The sequence below is a fragment of the Eschscholzia californica genome, unplaced genomic scaffold (genome assembly GCF_041429995.1).
Source record: "Eschscholzia californica isolate CP2 unplaced genomic scaffold, dmEscCali1.0.p SCAF_5, whole genome shotgun sequence".
NCBI classification, from domain to species: Eukaryota; Viridiplantae; Streptophyta; class Magnoliopsida; order Ranunculales; family Papaveraceae; genus Eschscholzia; species Eschscholzia californica.
Genome location: NW_028238472.1, coordinates 2,803,517 through 2,823,861, shown reverse-complemented (window position 1 = coordinate 2,823,861; position 20,345 = coordinate 2,803,517). Strand labels below are relative to the sequence as shown.

The window sequence follows — 20,345 nt, the reverse complement described above, 5'->3', positions numbered from 1 at the left end:
CTTTTCCTTCTTAGTCAGGTCAATGAAATGAAATAGGAAAATGTCTCTCTACCAGGCACTTATCCTGGTCGAATCCCAATTGAAGTATGTTTGCGGACATGATTCAGAGAGAGAAAGTGTTTAATTTATCTCTCTAAATCCTGACCGAACGTATACCCCTACCGGAATAAGTACAGGACAGAGCATCATGATTGAATGAAATTCGAGTAAACAAGAACAGATTTTGTAAAAGAGAAAGAGCATGGAAGTAAATTGTTAAAGAATGGGGTGAAAATAAGTTCACTATTTCAATGTTGATGATTGTTCTATTCATGTCCAAATGTCTAGCCAAACTTCTTATTTGATCACTTTAGTAATTCATTGTTTGGACATTCATAACGGAATTGAACTTTTTTTGAGTTCAAGTCGAGGCTATGGACTTGCATAAAACATAAAATTATTGGTTTAAAAGACAATAGTAAGCTATATAACTTTTCTTAAAAGAAATTTTACCTATCTTAGCAATGCACGAAATTCAGACTGTTCATGCAAAACGACTTTCTGATCAAGATCCATTGCCTCGTCTTGGACCTTTCGTACTTTCAAGACCCAATTTTATTGTTTAGACCCTCACAACAACATAGTTCGACCCATCGACTCGTATGTATAAAGCATAAACTTTTGCTATTCTTTGACCTCAATCGAAAAATTAGTAATAGCATGGTTGCTTTACTATGCTCTCAGTCCTCATTAAAGCTTATACTTTGGTTAATACTTAATAGCATGGTTGCTTATAAAACCCTACCTAAACCCTCTGTTTCCCTCAACCCCAACCAACTAAATATAAGTCCTCATTTTCACCTTCATCAACCTCAAACATGTATTTCAGAATTCAGAAATCAAACCCTCTATTTCAAATTTTAGTTCCATACATCAAACAGAAATTTAAACATGGGTTTGCAATCCAAACCAGTAACCATCATTCTTCTTCTTCTTCTTCTTCCTCCATGGGTCATCCAAGTTTCTGCACTGAAACAAACCCTAATCTTAACTCTTCCACCTACTCAGAACAATCTCCAATTCATGATTCCTGGGAAGGAAATGATGAAAACCCAGATAACTCAACCATTGCTAAAGACTCTTCCATAATCCAAAATCTTCTCAAACTCCATTCAAAGAGCTCAATTCAGAAGCTTGAACAAGCTCTTGAAAATTGCGGGATTTCGATAAATGATGATTTAGTGTTGAATGTACTTAAACGATATCGATCGGATTCGAAACCCGCTTTTCTTTTCTTCAATTGGGTTTGTAGAAGAAAAGGAAGTGATGATTATCGTCCAGGATCTCTAGTTTATAATGAGATGTTAGATATTCTTGGAAGAATGAAGCAATTTGAACAGTTAGAGAAAGTGTTCGACGAAATGTCTAAGAGAAAAAAGGATCTTGTGAATGAAAGAACATATGCTATTTTAGTCAATAGATATGCATCAGCTCATAGAACTGAAGAAACCATTCAAATTTTTCATAAAAGAAGAGAACTTGGGTTTGGGTTTGATTTTGATCTTGATTTTGAAGCATTTCAAACACTTCTATTGTCATTATGTAGATATAAACATGTCGAAACGGCGGAAACTTTGTTTCTCTCACTCAAACATGAGTTTCCTCCTAGCATCAAAACATGGAACATAATTCTCAATGGGTGGTGTGTTTTGGGGAGTTTATACGAAGCGAAACGAGTTTGGAACGATATAATATTGTCGAATTGCAAACCCGATTTGTTCACTTATGGGATTTATATGAATTCGTTAACGAAAGCGGGGAAACTAGGAACTGCACTGAAGTTGTTTAGAGCTATGAAGGAAAGACTTTGTAAACCAGATGTGGTGATCTATAACTGCATAATTGATTCATTATGTTTCAAGAAGAGGATTCCCGAAGCTCTCGAAATTTTTAAGGAGATGAATGAGAAAGATTGTCATCCAAATACTGCAACTTATAATTCACTAATCAAACACTTATGCAAAATTAGAAGGATGGAGAAAGTTTATGAGCTTTTAGATGAAATGGAAGAGAAGAAAGGTTGTTGTTTACCTAATGATATAACTTATAATTACTTGTTGAAGTCCATGAAAGAACCCGAAGAAGTTCCGGGGATTTTGGGAAGGATGAAGAAGAATGGGTGTGAAATTACAGAAGATACATATAATTTGATTTTGAAGTTGTTTATGGATTGGGATCATCAAGATGGAGTTCAATCAATGTGGGTTGAGATGGAGAGAAATGGGTTAGGACCCGATCGACGATCTTATATAATTATGGTTCATGGGCTTCATGGGTATGGAAGATTTGAAGAGGCATTGAGATATTACAGTGAGATGATAGCAAAGGAGATAATGCCAGAGCCAAGGACTGAATTACTTGTAGCATCCATGAATATGGAATTGAAGGAGAGAAATGAGGGAGGAAAAAAGGAAGCTATATTGGGTTCTTCAAAGATCAAAGATAGTTCTTTACACCTAAAGAAGAAAAGAAGAAGAAGAATGAGAAAAGGGGTCTAACTTTTAAGTGATGAAAATGAAAATGTTTAAATATTTAATATTTGGGTGAGGAAGTTATGTTTACTTGGGAAAACAAAGAAATCGATGTCTTCAAGGGTCTTGATTTTGTCGCGAATAATTGAGAGGTCATGAACTTGGTTTCTGCTCTCCAAGTCTCAAGTTCGAGGTGTTACATGTTCATACTCCCTTAAAGTATGGTGACCAATACAAAACAAACCACCATGTATCGAACCTATCTCTTATTCTCTACTCATTAAAAAGCAATACACGATAGCACCCACCCTTCTCTCCAAATTGCATTTGGAGTCGGGGAAGGAGATATCAGTTTCATATTTCAGATGTTCACTCCCTTACTTCAATCAATTTGCAGATGACCTCCCCCCTCCTTCAATTTGCTGGGTGAACAAGTACTTCAATTTGTTATGTTCAATGTAGAAATGCCTAATTGCTAAAGGAAACGCCTTCGGAGGATTTTAAGGGAATCTAGTTTTAAGACCAACTTTAAACATTAGAGCTCTAGAGTTTTGCTTGGTGAGAGGCTTGTAAAGACCAACCTCACGATTATATTCTTTTTCTTAAGCTTAAGCAAGTAACTCCATATTGGTCCACAAAATCATAAGACGTGAATGGCAGGTTTCTCATCGCCATACCGTTCCTTTAAGGTGGTATTTGTTATTTCCTTATTGTCTCATTCGTCCCATTTGACTCGTTTAAATCAAACAAACATGAAACCAATCCAAAACAACCTGAAATCTAACTCGATTCAATTTCAATGTCAAATTTCGGACGAGAAAAAAACACAACATAATCAACACCATATATGTCCACATTATAAGTTCTACTCTCAAAGAAAACATCCTTTTTAGGTTTCATATTCAACTGAGTGCCAAAAATCCTGCCCCATGAGCCTTCTCATTACAAATATTTTCGCTCACTCGAAACTCAGAACTTTATACTCGTATGAAAAACTGTGTTAGGATTAAGACTTTCTATTGTCCACTGGGTAAGTCACTGCTTTAAACATTAAAATCAGACGGTCACAAGTTTGAAGTGTCTAAGAGTTTGAAACAGTGATCATGTTCTTCTAGGTAGCAGAGATCTAAAATCTATCAGCAGTCATTACAGCAGGCTGAGCTTCAGTTCGATCTCTAGAAAGGTAAGGACCTCGTCTCACAGCATTCTGCAACTGAAATGATAAAATAACACGAACAATGTCAATCATTTATGTAAAATATAATATATAAAAAGAGTATATCGCATTCTGCAACTGAAATGAATAAATAACTCAATTTCTTTCGTCGAATTTCGATCACTGAAATCTAATAGATCAGTGGAAGCCGTAAAAGGAAGTATGTGATCTAGCAAAGCTCCAAAAAGAAGCATTTGCCCTTTCATGAAGCAACATGAGGCTCGTATAGGACTCTGCACGTCAGGGAAACCAATGAGTTTTATTTTTTGTATTGGTCAACATACTAAGGGAGCATGAAACCTGTAACGCCTCAAATAGTCGACCCGAGGCCTGGAGAGCAGAATCGAAGATCGTGGCTCTTAACCATTTGATTACCCGATTGTTGGTAGCTTTTATCCTTCTTAGAATATCTTTATGCATTTTATACCAGGGGACATAGGAAATGGAAATGGGTAAAGAGACAAAGAGAAAAACAGAAGATGTAGATTACAGATGCGGTTTCAGATACCTTTTCACCGATGGCAGCAAGAGCAGAATCAGGAACAACTTTGTTCGAAGTTGCAAATGCCTTGAGGATCGCATTGCAACAATTATGTCGAGCCTCCATACCTAAATATGAAGACATGACAAGGAAGATGAAGCATACACTACGAAGAAACGACCAATACCGTAAACAACAAAAACCGAACAAAAAAGAAGTGCTAAAATATGGACTTTTATCAACTGAAAATATCATCATCTAACTGTAAATGACAAAGGTTCAACAAGCAGTGAACAAATAACGATTTCATTAAATACCACATAACACCTAAAAGAAAAGGTTCATTGTAGCTAAAACCAAGAAAGTAACCGAAACCTTCGTTGTTGATTGAATTGGTGGCACCAATTTTAAAAGGCATTCAAAATTCTAGCAGCAGAAAGAGTTCATGAAAGACGGAAAATTTTCTTCTCTGATACTAGCTCCAAAATAGGATTGTTCCGATAATTATTTAAGTAATGATAGCGATGATGATGATGACGACGATGATGATAAAACATCCGAAGTCAATACCAACATATCCAAACAATGCAATTTGTAGTTATATAGCATCCTCTCGTTTTCAATTGCCCCTTTCAATTGTTGAAATAGGACTCACTTGCCTATAGTCTACAATCATAATTGCATATAACGGTTTTCTTCAAACTAGGTTTTCAGGGTTCTACACGATACAACTAATATATACTACTTCTAGAGGGACTCAAATTGCGTTCTAGCCCCCGTGCTTCTTCATGATATTATTTTTCTAAAGCATCTTTTGGCATCCCTAGAAAGTCCAAAAATTATGAATACCATATGCCAACATGAAACAACTTGTAAATGCGAGCTGACGGAATATGGTTAAGAATAATGTCAAGAAAGCAAACCATTTTTTGTTGACTCAATATGTGCATCAGTGACTACGTCTATGATCTCCTTCTTTGAGCATATCTGTTGCAGACACCATGGTCGAGCCACCAGTCCAGTTAACAATCTATAAGCCTGGAAATATTTGAACATACAGATAAGTTTCTTGGGGGACTTGTAACTAAGAAAATAAAGAAGAAAGATCAACAAGAGCCAAAAATAGTTTAATTCATTGTTTCCGAAAAAAGATAGATCTTGTAAAACTGGAACAGAATAAATTGATATATGCCAGAAAGGAACCAACAAGAGCGAAGTAAACAAGCATTTGAAAATTAAATTAACACTGCTGACAGACGATCTCTTTTTAACGAGAACAGATCTGCATTGATGGGTCATTTGAAATACGTTTGTCCTCGACTGATTACTTTGAACTCATGAAAATTTTCCCCAAAGTTTTCTGCAAATCCTACATACCTAGAAGTTTGCTCAAGAAAGGTTCTTACCGCTAAGCGAACTTCTGAATCCTGACGCAAAATTGATAGGAAAAGACCCTGTGAAATACATTATCAACACTGATCATAATGCTTTTACAAAATTTGAAGGTCATCTAACCAAGTGAAGACCATAAAGAAACTGAACAAACAAGGTCATTATACAACATACAATTTCATTAGCATATTCATAAAGATGATAGATTCAATGTGCCCCTAAGTTTAGACAATTTAAGCAGAATCCATTTTCATGAAACATATGGAACTTGCTGACGGAGGAAAAGGGAAACAACAAGCTGACATTCCCTGACAGTTGACACTGTTATTTTACTCGCATCTAGTAGAAGAAACTTTTATCCGACGAACAAAAAAAAAACAAATGCTAAAATGCTAATCCAACACAAAGATAACAAAGAATTATGAGAACTGACTGATGGTATCAGCTTCGCACTTTGGCCGGCCGTTTCGTATATCAATTGTCGAAGACGTTCTTCCGCGACATCGTTTAGCACCTTTGTATTATCTGAACGATTTTCTCCACATACGTTTCCCAGAGCATGTAGCGCAGCCTGCGTTCAAATTTTTTCGAGCCTTATTAGGTAAACAAGAAACATACAGAACGAAAAGATTTTGCTAGCATCATAAGAAAATTCGTTATAGCGGAGCAAATAAAATTTAGAAAATACTTTGATAAAAAAAACGTAGTGCCAAGTGTTGAAAAGCAGAAGAAAGTCAGACAAACCAACTGTTACCTAAATTCCACGCTTTTTATTTTTTATGTCTAATTGGTGGCAAGTTCATGGCTATGTTTCAACAGTGGTAAGCCAAAGCAATTATCAGGTATTTTTACTAGTATACCTAGACTATCATGATACTCTTTACTCCCACAAAGGAATAGTATAGCGATAGTGCATGTTGAAAATTCTAGTAGGGACCCAAATGCTCAAAACGATAATCATGTAAAAGAAGGTAATAAGAAATATCAAACGGAACATATCCCTATTTTGAGTTCAGTGGTGAAATACGAAGAGTCTTCCCCTCCCAATACAGGGTCAGAGTGTATACTGACAACTATCCTCTAAGAGCTTCTCCACCATGTCGTTCTATGTAATAGAAAAATCTGGGACATGAGATGAAACACATAAAATGGAACCTACTCACCAGCTGTTGACCTCGTCCCTGCCGATCAAAGGCTGCATTAACGACATGTCTTGCCACATTTGATGAATCCGAAAGCAGCAAAGCTGCTCCTTTACTTGCTAAAATTATCTCCAATACAAAAACAACTAAATAAGTGAAATCACTTAGAAGAACTAGTATGTTATTTTTGTAATAACCTAACGACCAGTTAACATTACTGACCCATGCAAACACAAAGGTCTACAAATAACTGCATGAAAGATACAGAAAGGGCACAAAATTTGAACCTTAAATCAATAAAACATATACACATAGTAACACCGGATCAAATAGGATGGAAATAGAAACAATCAACTCGTTAATAGTTTATTTAAGATAACAAAAAGGTTCCCTTAACTTATCTCATTTCAAGGAAAAAAACCATAACTAACATTCTAAAGAGCGCGGATAGATGACAAATTTTAGCTTAACCTGTCTAGTCGATGTGATGAGTAGTAAACAGACACCAAGGTAAGTAGAGCTTTGACACATTTCATATAATCCTTAAGGGGGCTCCAGTTCATCAATTCTACATTAGTGAGCTTAAGGTTTGGGATATCACTCTTAGAAGGAACCTAAACGATTGGGAAATCCCAATATATATTCATCTGATGGATTTGCTTCAAGAATTTAGGATTTTAGAGGATGGGGTGGATCGGAAGATTTGATGCAGGAACGAGAAGGATCCTTTGTCAGTTAATAGGTGCTACGACAGAATCAAAACCCAGGCTCCCTTTACATACTCCTTTAATTTCATTTCTCTGTGGACGCCCAAAGTGCCCCCTAGAGTGAGTTTCGTGGTGTGGGCTGCTGTACTAGGAAAGCTTCCAACGATCGATCAACTTCAAAAGAGAGGAATGCCCTGGCCTAATAGATGTATCCGTTGCAAAGAGGAGGGTGAATCCGAGGAGCATCTGTTCCTTCACTGTCCGAGAGCTTCTTCCCTCTAGTCCTTCGTGTCCTCGTGCGGTAGTGAGTGGTGCAGTCCCAAGTCAATTTCTCACGTGCTGGAACAATGGAATGGTTTGTGTCAAAAGAACTAAACGGGATCTGTGGTCTCTTATTCCCTTTGCCATAGTTTGGGCCCTTTGGAAGGACATGAATGATCAGATGTTTAAAGTAGATCCTGGCTGTTCCAGGCTAGAGGTGGAGGATATCTTAGTTATCCTTTATCACTGGAGTAGGCAAATAGCATGGGTTAGGGATAAGTCTTATTTCGACTTCATCTCTAGGTGGGAGGACGTTATTTTGTAATCTGTCTTGGTTGTTGTTCTTTTTGGTCTCTGTTTTTGTTTGTGTCGTTTGTATTCCTTTCTCTTTCGTTTAATATTAATTCAAATTTTTCAAAAAAAAAACATTTCATATAATCCCCATGGTTTAGTCGACAGTCGCCAGTGACCATTCAACTAGTTGACATAGTAGGGTTAAGTAAAGTCGCTCATGGATGTTTGGACCAGCTCATTGATGGGTCATATAGACATGTAATCGATTGATTGGTGTGTGTTCGAGTTAACTGGATCACAGTTAACTGATCCTCCACTTGGAATGGTTAACAACTTGCATTTAATGTTGCTTGCTTGATGTTGAGTTAATTGCTTGCAAAATAATTGATCTTGTTATCTGGCGAATGTTGACTCTTATCTACATAAAGTGGGTAAGTAGAAAATATAAACGCCATGAACATCTAACGAAGTACAAAATGTATCTGCATGTACCAAGTACAAACAGAAAATTCAAAGAACTTGAGAAGTAACAGTTGGGAGGAAGGCTGTCGCATTGGAAGTTCACTAGTCAATGCGTAGTAGTCAAGTCGACTAGGCTCGCACACAGTACACCAAAGAGAGCTACGTAGATAAATTGATCAATGAGCATGCTCGAAAATTAATTCTTAAAGAGAGTACGTGACACTAAGAACCAAGTTGGAAGAGGCAATACAAATATATAGGAATGCTACAACTTCATATTGATAGTATCTTCTTAGGTAAATGTGTACTTACAAGACCCAATTTGACCTAGTGCTGCAAGTGCAGTTTCACATTCATCCGGATCTTGACCTTTTAAGAACTCCAATCTTTCATCAATGACTGACAGAAAAGTTTTAACACCTAAAAGGCAGAAACATAAACTTCGTTATTCTGTATTCGACCTCATTCCCAAACATGACGCATAAACTAAAAGGTGCTGCAGACTGTATAGAAACAAGATATAAGAACATAGTGAATGAATACTTTCAAATTTAACTACCCATAAAGCCGAAGATATCACAAACAAGCACTACTTGAGCAATTATCAGAATATTTTTTGGGTAGTATAGTGGCGGAGGGAATAGCTCTTTGTACGAAGTCTAGCCATTGGAAGGATTGCAGGAAATCTTGCTTACATAAGCAGTAATAACTGTAACGAAAACCCACCACCAACAACCAAGTAACAACAAAAGCTGTTGGGTTTCTGAAGGATGATTAATGACCCGACTATTTTGTTTCCTCGAAAGTATAAGCAATAATCTGGACCGAATTATAACCATGCATTTAACGGATTCCTAGAAAGACTAGTCTAACGGAGAACACAACAGCCATAAATTGTAGATAATGAAACTTTCTGAAATGAATTGTAGTTCTTACTAGATTCATCGACAACGCTGAATATATCCTCTACTGAGAGAAGCCTCCCACTTATCATAATTGCTCTTGATCGTAAAATGGACTGTACTGATGTATTGCTACAAAATGATAATTTACAGGAAACACTCAAGGACTTAGATAACAAAAGAGTCAATAAGGTTCGCATATCAAGCTTTCTGTTAAGTACCTGATCAAAGAAGTTAGCAAGTGAAGAAATGTAGTCCTAGGGAGAAACTCTGCACCATGAGGGACTTCCGACAACTTCATTCGTTGGAGATGTCGTTAAAAAAAATTACGAAAAACATTTATAAGTTCCCAACAATTTGAACTAACATTTTTTGGAACAAATTATAATAATTATAAGCAATTGACTTTGTACCTCGTAAAGTAGTTCCAATACACTTAAAGTCATTAGCATATCATTATTGCTGCTGACTTCAGCCTCAAACAAATTAAGGAGATTAGAGCTGTGTATCAGTGACGCCACAGAACTAGAGACACCGAAGAGCTTCACGATTAAAGATAATACACGAACCCTACCCTGAAAGAGGTTACATGTTAAATTGGTTAGGCGAGGTGAAACCAAAGATTCCATAGACAACCACAATAGGATATGCTTGTACTGTTTAAATAAGAAAACTAAGTTAGAAAGAGGTATTTGGTGAAAAAAGAGCTTCAAACTCTTCGAAGATGCCCTATAGAAAGCTGAGAAGTAATCCCCTATATTTACTTCCAATGTTAGTTGTTATCTGCATTATCTACGCTAGAGTTACTGAGTCACAATAAGAATCGACAAACCTACCAATGATGAACAACTCGCAGCTACATTCCTGAGATGTGTAGCTTCATTACCATTAGCTGGAAAGATAATATCCTGATCACACAGTTAAGAAAACTGAATCATATGAATAACAGGAAGCATGTTCATTGAGAGATCCCGAGGTCATTGCAGTTAAATAATCTTTACCATGCCATTAGGTGTGCTAGCCAAACTCTTAATAGCATCCACAGATGCTGCTGCTACTAGTTCATCCCTGGAAGGACAATCAATGACTTAGTAAAACAATGACTCAATCTGGTACGTGATGGTTGCTGAAAGATACTATCCAGAAGCTAGAAAGAAACAGAAAAAGGAAATCTGAAGACGGAAGTGTAAGAAGTGTGTTGCAAGGAAAAATTAATATGCTGATAGACAGGCCTAAGCTATTGAGTCATGCTCAAGCCTAACTCTAAGGGATTTGGCTCATGGGTGAGGTGTTCGTCATGCCGTGGGCCCAACCTAGGATTTAAAGCGCAAGCGAGTACATGATCTAAAACTTGGGAGAAACTGATTATGGCTTCTGGATCATTATTACTCTTAAAGTCTTAACAAAAAAGATTCAAAACCACACATCTTCTAAATTGGTCGATAGATTTTGAAGTTTCTCAGGGTTATGCCTATCAACCAACACATCTTCTACATCTTTCCCCTTTTTTAATATATTCCCTCTAGCAGATATAGGGAAATGCCAAATCGAAGGAACTGAGGATTTTTTTACATACCCATTAATGAGGCTATCAAGCAAGCACGGATAAATCTCATAATCAATAACAAGTTGTGCAGCAGAACCAGAACCTCTGTCTTCATGGTCTAAAAGAAAAGACACCTGATCAAAGTTGTTTATGTCAGAACAAGGATGACGTTCTTACGGTCTTAACAGGAGCATGGACAAAATATAATGGCAATAAGCACTGATGATACCCATGAGCACAAAAGCTTATTTAGGTTTACACGTACCGTTTTACAAGCTAAAGCTCTCACTGAATTTGATTCCGCACGGAGACCAACTTGTATGAAAGACTGAATACAAAAAGAATCAAAGTTAGCTTTTCCCAAACCCTAACCAGGAACGTAAGTAATCGGAAAATAAAGCTAACGCAACATAAGCTCTTAGGCCTTAGCACATATCACGAACAACGGAGTCAACGAAACAAGATACCTAACTATGATATGATTTCTGTGAGAACACTATGGCATGGACAAAGGGTACTCTTAATCTCTTATAACCAAGAAAGTAATATAGGTACTCCCCATTCACTGTCAAATGGTTTTGAGTCTAGATGTTCACAAAGCTAACATGGTATTGGAGCTACACCACATGTAATAGGCCCAATTTCCACACGTATAACCACGTAACAGAACAAACAAAAAAACAAGTATTAGGCTCGGAAGAATCACACACACAGTGGGGTGTAGAAATAGTCCCACATTCCACAAATAAAAAAGATACCCTTCTGATCAATAATACTTCTACTTCCTCCCCACTCATTTTCAATTTTAAGTTAGATTTTACACAGTTTCTCCTCAAGATACCAAATGTCTATTCAAAATGCAAAACCCATAATACCCAATGAAATTGAATCTTATGGAATAAAATGAAAATACTTTCATCAAGAACATACCATATACTGTGGTATTTGAGATGCACCATATTTGGTCTTGAAAATTCTTTCAAGACAAGCAACAAGACTACTTTCTAAACCAGGAACATCTGAGTTGCATTGTAAAGCACTACAACATAACAAAAAAAAAAAACAAATGAAACTTTGCCCTAATTTCAAAACAATAACTTGCACAAGAATTCTTTTTTTTTTATTGTTTAACAAAGTAATGGGGGAAAAGTAAAGTACTTGAATATAACTGGAAGAGGAAATCGATTGAGGAAATCTTTGACTGAAGATTCATTTTGAATGCCTGAAATTGGATGAAAAATAATAAGATCAATCTGAAATCATTCTAATAAATGTAGAGTATAAGAAACTGAAGTTGAAGTTAGAGAGAGAAACAATCTTTGGGTACCTGGATAATTAGCGAAATCTGAAGCGGCTTCTTGTAACTGAGATGGATTTTGGAGAGAGAACTCCTCCGCCATGACTGTTTACTGAAATTTCTTACAAACTAGAGAGAGAGAGTTGGAACTTGGCGGTGAAGTTAAAAAATGAGGGAACTTTTTTTAGTTGTGAGCAAGCAAGAAATTGTACACGTAACGATTGAGGTGGCAATACTCTCTTAGTTGGACCTTTAGGCCCCCAAAAGATCCATTGTCAAGAAACTTATAAGGAAATTATGGGTGGGAATCGGTCGGGTCGGGCCGGGCTCGGCGGCCATGGGTGCCTCTGGTCCGCGCTTGGGCGTTCCAAATAGTAAATTCCATAAGTCAATGGATTTAACGAGCGGACTTGAGTTGGACAATTTCAAGAAATTTTGAGAAAAATGTCGTCAGGGTAATGGACTATGACGGGCTTCTTGAGAATCGGGTGAGTCAATTACCAGGTAGTATATTTCAAAGACCTACAGGAGCAGTGAACTAATGCAAACTTCACGAGAATTGTCAGGTAGCGGGTAAGGTTTTCTTAGATAGAGTCCACACCCACACATTCAAAATTAAGAGATTGGGTGGTTATGTACGTCTCAGGCTAGCTCATTAGTCCATCGAACTCAGGTGATCCAGGACGGATAGTAGAGTTTCGGGTTTGTTTCCCACTTCTAGGGAAAAAGCACCAAAACCCTTTTTACTATACTGGTACATCTAGAGATCTAAGTCATTAAAGTACTTAAGAGAACTAGCAAGAGTGCTCTACTAAACCACACTAATACTTGGTGGAAGGAACTCTTATATTGCCTTAAGAACTCTCAAGTACAAAGTATACAAGCAAATTTCCCAACTCACTTACACTTTGGACTCACTTGCTTGGACCACTCCTTGGATGATTTACAAATGAGAGGGTTAACCCATATTTGTACTACTAGACCTTTACAATGGTCAATCGAGATTAAAACACATGTCTAAGATCTAAGGGCTTGGAAGTGTGTAGAAGAAAATCTCTAAAAGCCTTCTAGAGTACTCCTTATTAATGCTCCATATCTGTAGATAATTCCTCCCTTTACAGCCCATAAATATTTCAAACATGGTCCAAATCTATTTTCTAAGCCCAATATGACGTCCTTAGGCCCAATATGATGTCATCCTGAATTCTCTAGCCAATTTTAAAGGTTCTCACTGAAGAAAGAGATGTCACATATGTTCATATACAGGCACATTACTTCTTCTTTTATGGGTGTGACACCGTGGTGTACCCTGGGACGACCTAGGAGACACACGGGACGACCCCAATGGAGACACGAGACAGGGCAGGGTCCAGCAAAGATAAACAAAAATAGTAACATACGGACAGTACGTGATAACTTCGTACTTAGTCCTCCTTTTTTGTTTCTATCAAGCAAGAATATGACGTGTTAGTTATGTATTGCCTCTCACACCATAAACACAGTGACCACTCATTTAAATATCAAAATCGGACTGTATATAATGTGCCACGTAGATGTCTTGTTACCTAGTAAATTCAGATTTAGCAAACTCACCCTTTCCTTTCTCCACTTCTAGTTGGTTGGACCTTGGTGGATGCATTATGACCAACAATTTATTTATTTACTTTTTCTTTTTTGTGAGTATCGTCAACAATAGTCATTACAACGACATGAATACATGTGATAAACACAATAAGAGTCGAAGTACTAACGGTCTAAGCCAGACAAAATTAAATGGTCTTTAGTCCAAAGAATATCTGCATTGCGGAGTATATGCACAACCAGTTATTGATTTTGTCTTTTTTCAAGGAAACTACCAATTAGAATAGTAATAAATCATTGAGTAAAAGTTCTCCCTAGTCAGTCATGAGATCACAAGAGAGCAGTCTAGTTGTTGTTTTAGACAGTACGACTGTAATAACAACCTTCACCTCGACCTTCCTAGAGGCGATATCAGATCACCTCATCAACTCAAATAAAGGTGACGAAAATTGGCACTCTACTAGTAGTAGTAGTAGGAAAAGGCCCTTTCTTTTAATAGGGGTCTCGGTTGACCTTCTATAATAACTGACGCTTCAATTCATATATGTCAGTAAGGATGTGTGTCGCGCTATATCACGCCATTATTAAAACCCTATAAAAAAGAATATAAAATTCTAATAAAACTAAACGCGAGAAAAAATGAAAATATTTAACTAAATATATCGTGCTATCATGCCATTATCACAAACTTTACATGTTATGATCATATTATATACGTGCATTGACTTTAGGAAAATACCTATCATCCACATGTACATTAGTTTCATTGGATCATAACCACTTTAGATGTATTTGAAGAAGTGTAATACGCAACTACTTTCTATTTTGACAAAGAATAATAGAATAACATCAACCTATTGATGTAGAAATCTTGCAACAAATTATACGCGACAGTCTGATGAACCTAAAACCATACATAAGTCACATAAAATGTCACGTTGGTTTGCAGATTGAAGAGAGTACTACTTTTTTTTTTTGATGAAAGAAGAGAGTACTACTTGTACTAGGCGAATATTAATTTGTGACTTAAAATTTGATGTGACATTTTTTTTTACCCGAAACTCCAAATAACTGTTTTTTAAAAGTCACAATGTTTTAATATCAAAAGTATAAAATGTTCTCATCAAAAAAAAAAGTATAAAATGTACCAACTCAACTTTTGAGTCACAAATAGAGTCACAGATTTCATCAAAAAAAAATATTTGAGCCACAAATAGAGTCATAAATCAAGTATATGTAGCATGAGGGGTGGGAATCCTCCGCGTAACTAAACTTCTCGGGAGGTCTTGCTAGGCAACCAAAATTTCGTTTCTGTTAAATTACTCGGTCCATCAAAATCACAAATTCGTCTGACCGTTGCCCGCTCGTGACCTGCTAACCGGGCGGGCCTCGTCGGTACCGGGTCGGTCGGATTTCGGGCTGACCACCAACCCAATAATAAAATGAATAAAAACTTAGTTTTAAAATACTTAAACAGTTTAACTCCATTAAAAAGGTTAAGGTAGTCATCGGTTACAAGATTCTAGAGTGATACACAATACATATACCATCGAAAAGTCGAGAGTTCACACCTTAAAACTAAAGATCACATCTTAAATCTAAGGATCAACCTTAAGACTAAGGATCGTGTCTATAGGGTAGCGGTATCGGTCTGGTCTGTCAGTCCCTACAATCGTGTCTATCGGGTTAACGGAGACAATCATCCGTTGAAGACCCTCTGACTACTTCTTGCCCGTTAAATACCCGTTGTGCATATCGGGTATGCCCGACGAGTATCAGTTACTCGCCGTCTACCTCGAACTTGGGAGGACCCAAGAGAGTACCGAGCCTCCGGGACGTTTTCCCCACCCTGTGTAGCATTTTCGGCATATATTTTTTTTTGAGAAATTGACTACGATGAGCATTAGTCTTTACAATAAATTGATACATCATCAAGATATGATAAGCACGATAATTAAACTAATAATTAAAGAGAGCCTAGGGCCCAACAACATAGAGCCTGCGTAGCACTTTCGGCATATTGAACCTATTAGGGCACGCACGCACCTACTGTTATTTCCTTGGCCACATGTCATTGCTTGCTTAAGAGTTTTTTTTTTGGAAGAAATCAACTACGATCTACGTTAGTCGTTAGAAAGCTTTGATACATCATGAAGATGTGATAAGCACGATAAGCGCCTAAGTTAAACCATTAATGAAAGAGGTCAAGCACGATAACCGCCTAAGTTAAACAATTAATGAAAGAGGCATAAAGCCCAACAACATGAAAGAGGTCTAAAACCCGACAAATTTATTACATTATTTATACCTTTAACAATCTAAGTTTAATGATACAAAAAAAAAACAATCTAAGTTTAATAAATCATGAATTCCACCTCTCTTGGGAATCGAACTTGGGAATTAGGATCTCTACATTTTTGAAATTTATATTAAGACTATAAAAATATGTAAAGGTGGGAGGGTGTGAAAAGTGTTTGATCAATTGAGAAAGATAGATTTTGATTTATTGAGAAAGATAGATGATTGAGCGGGATACCGTTAACGATTTGGCAGATAGACAAAAAATGGGAAGTGTTAAAAACGCCCCCAAAAAGTGTAATTGGCGCTCTCTTCCCCCCACATCTTTTTTGCCAAATTTTGCTTTTAGGGGGCGCCAATAATACTTTGGAGTGGCGTTTTTAAACCTATCCAAAAAAGAATAGACACGTATAATAAAGGGATAGAGAAGTTATTTAAGTGTGATTCGGAAACTACTCCTTCACAAATTCAATACCCATCTCTTTATCTCCTCCTAAATAAACTCCTTTCAACTACTAGTTTCTCTCTCTCTCTATATAACTAGAAACTAACTTCATTCATTTCCTTATTACTCTCTCTCTCTCTATCTATTTTCTCTCACTTACCCAAACCCTAGAAACAACCAATTAACAACATGTTGATTGAAGAAGTTCACACGGTGGAGAATGGGAGATTGACAACAACAAAAACAACAATGGAGAATGGTGGTGGGGAAAAAAAGAAGAATTGGTGTTTTGGTGAGAATACCCAAATTGATTCATCATCTGAAATTACAATTAGAGGAATTCTTAGTATGCTAATGGGGTCTGTGAATGATGAAAAAAGAAGACCCATTATTCCTCTTGGTCATGGTGATCCCTCTGCTTTCCCCTGTTTTCGAACTTCGAAAATTGCTGAAGATTCTATTGTTGATTCTCTTCGTTCCGCTTCGTTTAATTCTTATGCTCCTACTGTTGGTCTTCTTCCAACAAGAAGGTAATAATCAAAACTCTCTTTTCTTTTTTTAATCTGAATCAAAATTCTGAATTGTCTGAATCAAATAGACCTAAAATCAAATGGAAACCTGTCAAACATCACGAGTCTGACAAGATAAACTGTCTGAAATCTGGCTCGAGTCAATTTAGATATTGAGTTAGAATGTTAGATATTAGGTCTGACCCACAGTAAAAAAACAAACACCTACTTAAAACTCTTTTAATTGTATGAATTTGACTCGTCTGAATATGAATTATCTGAATCAAATTGATCCAAAATCAACCTTAAACAACTATTTAAACGAGTTAGTGTCACAATTGAGACAAAATAAACAATTTGAAATATTATTCGAGTCAATTTAAACCTCGAGGATATCTGACTGAGAGGAAAAAAAACAAACACTACCTAAAACTCTCCCTCGCTCTCTATAATCGATTGAACTTGACTAGTCTGAATCTGAACTGTCTGAATCGGACGAGGCAAAAAAAAAAAACCATTTGAAATCTGACTCAAGTCAATTTAGACCTCATGTCAAAGATCATATTTGAGTTCCAGAAAAACACAAATATTACCAAAAACACACTCTTTCTCCCTCCCCTTTTTCTTTCTTGTTAATAATCAATCATCTAGTTTTTTCCATTCAAAATTCTTCATTTTATTAATTGGGTATTCAATTTTGTTGTTAATTTTGACAGGGCAGTTGCAGATTTTCTCTCCCATGATCTTCCATATAAACTATCACCAGATGATGTTTTTATAACTCTTGGTTGTACTCAAGCAATTGAGACTTCATTAACAGCATTAGCTCGTCCTGGTTCAAATATCTTACTTCCTAAACCAGGATTCCCATATTATGAATCTGTTTCTGCTTTTACAAATCTCGAAATTCGACGTTTTGATCTTCTACCAGAAAAGGGTTGGGAAGTTGATCTTGATGCTATTCAAACCCTAGCAGATGAAAATACTGTTGCCATTGTTCTTATAAACCCTGGAAACCCTTGTGGGACTGTTTACTCATATCAACATTTGAAGAAGGTAATCTCTCTTAGCTTACACTTAAATCCTTTCACTATGTAGTTGGAGATTGCATTTGTTTCGGATCGGCTCAGGACCGACTAGCCCACTATCTTGAACCCGGAGCAGGTATGGGCTACCCACGGTCTTATTTTCCGAGTCAGATTGGCTCACGATCGACCACCATTCAAACTATGTATATATTTATATGCATACATTGTATACAAACAATAGCCATAATAAAAATGATACTCTCCGCGACCCTCAGCCCGTTGGCTTAGCACCGTACCAAGGGTTGGGCAGAGTGCCAGTGTTGTAGCCGTAAAGCTTTTAAAGGAGTTCTTAACTTGGGGGTTGACATGGGATTGGCTCGGTCTGCTTTCTGTGCCAATTAGATGAGTTACTCGGTGGATCGGTCAATCCCAACTACATAGAAGCAACTTCGAAGAAACTTGAGAACTAACAACATTAATTGTCGTCATTGTATTTCATTCAGATTGCGGAAACGGCTAGAAAGCTTGGAATTCTAGTAATCGCCGACGAAGTTTATGGTCATCTTACTTATGGGAGTAAACCATTTATACCCATGGGAGTTTTTGCATCAATTGTGCCTGTTATTACACTTGGGTCTATATCGAAAAGATGGATAGCTCCTGGTTGGCGAATCGGTTGGCTTGTTACGAACGACCCTAATGGTATTCTGAAAGAAAGAAAGGTTGGAATAATCTTTATCTTAAATCACATATTTATTTTCGTAAAATCTTTTTAGTTAGTAATCTTTATACCATTTTCGTTAACTTATACGCGTCTTATCTTTGTAGGTTGTTGAATCCATTAAAGGTTATCTTAATGTTAACGCCGATCCTCCAACCTTCATTCAGGTCTGTATCTTTGGGTGCTTTTAAAAAAAAAATAACTCCAATCGAACCCTTAATAGTATTACTTTTTTGTATTTTCCTACACGAAATCAACAATCTTCATTTTCGAGTCAAGTCTCTCTTGATGGACTTTTTTCACTCTCGATGGACAGTTGATTCCTGGTCTGGGGACGGTCTACTTTTATACCTATTTTCTCATATTTGCGACCCCTCTCCCTAATTTTGGACTCCTTTGCCATGTCACATCCCACCCTCTTATTCCTAGGGAAACGGGTCGGGGTCTGTTTAGTGTACGTATGTCTGCATACTACCTTTCTCGATTTTGCATGTTAAACAACGATTTTGCTGTTTCAGGCTGCACTTCCTCAAATCCTTGCAAACACGAACAAGGATTTCTTCGACAAGATTATTAGTCTCTTGAAGCAATCATTGGATATTCTTTACAACGAATTGAAGGAGATAGATTGCTTAACTTGTCCACATAAACCCGAAGGATCCATGTTCGCAATGGTAAGAAAATCAAAATAGCTCGTTTTACGTTTACGAAAATATTTGTTTTGCAAGAAGAATTTTTGCTCATACTTGTATTTCAGGTGAAGGTTAATCTTGATCTTATGGAAGACATAAATGATGATATGGACTTTTGCTTCAAATTGGCTAAAGAGGAGTCTGTCATAATTCTACCCGGTAAGATTTCAATGACAATGTTAAATTTGCAGGATTAGAGTTCCTTAGTAAAGACTTCTTTAATTTGAGATGTCTCGAAAATCCATTAGGGTTACCCTAGAACCCGAACCCACCCTAGCGGATCACATTGGTTTAGGTTGACAATTTTGATACAATGTTTTTTTTTTTTTTCGTTCGATCACTCTAGATGATGAATTGATGTCTATACTAAACAAAGAAAAGAGATTTACGGCGATCTATAAACATGTCTCTAAACGAAATGTTTTGATTTTCTTTTGCAGGAACTACAGTAGGGTTGAAAAATTGGCTTCGTATTACTTTCGCCGTGGAATCAACTTCACTATCTGATGGTATGGCGAGATTAAAAGCATTTTGTCAGAGACATACCAAACAACAATAAAAGAATAAGAATCAACAAATCGGGCAAATACGTTTTGATCAAGATTATTTTATTCAATTACATATAGTCTCACACTATTTATCTATAATTATTTCTGCACTCGACACTGACGAGTAGCTAGTTCAAATACGAATCTCATGAGATTATTATTTACTAAATTGTTGACAGTTTATTAAAAATTTATGATAGTATTACTATTTACACACCACGAGGCCGAGTTGGCCATTATTTATATTACTATTTACTTATAACCCTAATTGCCATATAAACTATGGAAAATGACACTATGCCTGGCACATCTC

The 20,345-nt window shown here is 36.7% G+C and overlaps 3 protein-coding genes across 3 annotated transcripts; 2 read left to right on the top strand and 1 right to left on the bottom strand.

The window, feature by feature from the left end:
• The first annotated feature begins 678 nt into the window (after positions 1-678).
• LOC147536232 (Tetratricopeptide repeat (TPR)-like superfamily protein) lies at positions 679-3,361 on the top strand. Its single transcript, XM_086639739.1, has one exon. It carries the CDS (start codon positions 858-860, stop codon positions 2,535-2,537), a length of 1,680 nt encoding a protein of 559 aa, XP_086495865.1. The 5' UTR covers positions 679-857; the 3' UTR covers positions 2,538-3,361.
• On the bottom strand, positions 3,343-13,150 carry LOC147536231 (ARM repeat superfamily protein). The gene is made up of 17 exons (XM_086639740.1): positions 12,241-13,150; positions 12,072-12,135; positions 11,844-11,952; positions 11,179-11,241; positions 10,944-11,047; positions 10,369-10,435; positions 10,204-10,275; positions 9,781-9,942; positions 9,589-9,662; positions 9,402-9,499; positions 8,778-8,885; positions 6,763-6,860; positions 6,033-6,170; positions 5,614-5,661; positions 5,131-5,245; positions 4,235-4,335; positions 3,343-3,723 (listed from the first exon to the last, which is right to left on the bottom strand). The coding sequence occupies exons 1-17, from the start codon at positions 12,311-12,313 to the stop codon at positions 3,637-3,639; spliced, it is 1,581 nt and encodes a 526-aa protein (XP_086495866.1). The 5' UTR covers positions 12,314-13,150; the 3' UTR covers positions 3,343-3,636.
• A 3,096-nt stretch (positions 13,151-16,246) lies between these two features.
• On the top strand, positions 16,247-20,251 carry LOC147536230 (putative aminotransferase TAT2). Its single transcript, XM_086644831.1, has 7 exons — positions 16,247-17,064; positions 17,760-18,099; positions 18,575-18,793; positions 18,900-18,959; positions 19,311-19,466; positions 19,550-19,643; positions 19,925-20,251. The coding sequence occupies exons 1-7, from the start codon at positions 16,724-16,726 to the stop codon at positions 20,041-20,043; spliced, it is 1,329 nt and encodes a 442-aa protein (XP_086500957.1). The 5' UTR covers positions 16,247-16,723; the 3' UTR covers positions 20,044-20,251.
• The last annotated feature ends 94 nt before the right edge of the window (positions 20,252-20,345 follow it).